General features: G+C 58.8%; 1 protein-coding gene across 3 annotated transcripts in view; it reads right to left on the reverse strand.

The window, feature by feature from the left end:
• Positions 1–736: 736 nt before the first annotated feature.
• The window catches only part of TKT (transketolase), a 26947-nt gene continuing 26560 nt past the window's right edge, over positions 737–1123 (reverse strand). For 2 of the 3 annotated variants that reach the window (XM_007447223.1, XM_007447224.1), the window contains one exon: positions 741–1026. In XM_007447223.1, coding sequence (XP_007447285.1) covers positions 851–1026 — 176 coding nt within the window. In that variant the 3' untranslated portion in view covers positions 741–850. Of the gene's footprint in view, positions 1027–1123 lie in introns of all 3 variants that reach the window. The other variant, XM_007447222.1, reaches the window with a different exon arrangement.

Genomic DNA, 1123 nt, shown 5'->3' on the forward strand with positions numbered 1-1123 from the left:
CACCCAGCTCTCTTTCCCTGGCATTAGTTTGTCCTAGGTCGGGATAAGGTTCTATGCATTTGGCTACAGGCAAGGCCTACTGTAGCTGAGCCCAGGGAGCAAGGGAGAAATAAGCTGTGGTCACGGGGGGTGAGGGAACCAGCCCCACGTAGAGGCTGGGGCTCGGGCCTGCACAGCTTTCTAAGTGTGAGCAGAAGCTCCTGGACCAGCCGTCAAATACAGAGTCCGGCCCCAGAGGCAAGGCCCAGGAAACTGCATTCTCACAAGTCAAGGGGAGGCAGTTCTGCACACTTGGAATTGAGGACTGCTGGGTCTGTGGTGCTGGGTGGGAGATTCTTGTTTTTCTTGCTGCCTGCAGCTCTGATGCCAACCTGAGAGGTTCATTCTTTCTCAGGATGGGGCTACCCTGTTTCCCTCTGCTTCTCTGAGGTTGCTGGTTAAGGGGGCATGGGAAGGAACTGGAACAACAAGCAAGTGCCCTCCCTACCCCAGGAGACCTCGGACCACAGGGGTCAGACTATGAGGCAGCTCCCTAGACCCCTGGGGCCGGGCCAGCTGAGGCTGAGGGTTTCCGCCTCTGGGCTGGAAGGCAGGTTGCAGGCGAACCTGGTGGTGCTTGGGCAGCAGCAGCAGCTCAGAACCAACCGCGCCAGCTCCCTACTTCTCCCTCCACCCGTCCTCCTCTGAACCAGCACTGGCTGCATTCACATCAGAGAAAAAACGTTTCAGGACCCAGTTCATTTTTCTCAAAACATATATTTATGACTCCTCTCGGTACATCTTTGAGCACCTCTGCCAGGGTCTCAGGAATGTGTAGAACTCACTCCCACGCTGTACCCCACACCCCCCACTAGGCCTTGGTGACCAGGCCCCGCACGGCTTGCGCGATGGCGTCCTTGTCAATGCCGAACATCTTGAGCAGCTCTGTTGGTTTCCCGCTTCTTGGCACATGGCTGACAGCCAGGCGAGTGACAGTGACGCCAGGCTCGCCCACTACTGCAGAGGCCACTGCCTCACCTATGCCACCTGGACAAAGGAAAGGAGGTGAGTCAGGTGACGCAGCCTCAGGTGAGCGGTGGGCGGGTCCCCAGAGCCCCTAGCTGCCCCCCCCCCCCCCGGCCCC

Source organism: Lipotes vexillifer, unplaced genomic scaffold (genome assembly GCF_000442215.2).
Source record: "Lipotes vexillifer unplaced genomic scaffold, Lipotes_vexillifer_v1.1 scaffold818, whole genome shotgun sequence".
NCBI lineage: Eukaryota > Metazoa > Chordata > Mammalia > Artiodactyla > Lipotidae > Lipotes > Lipotes vexillifer.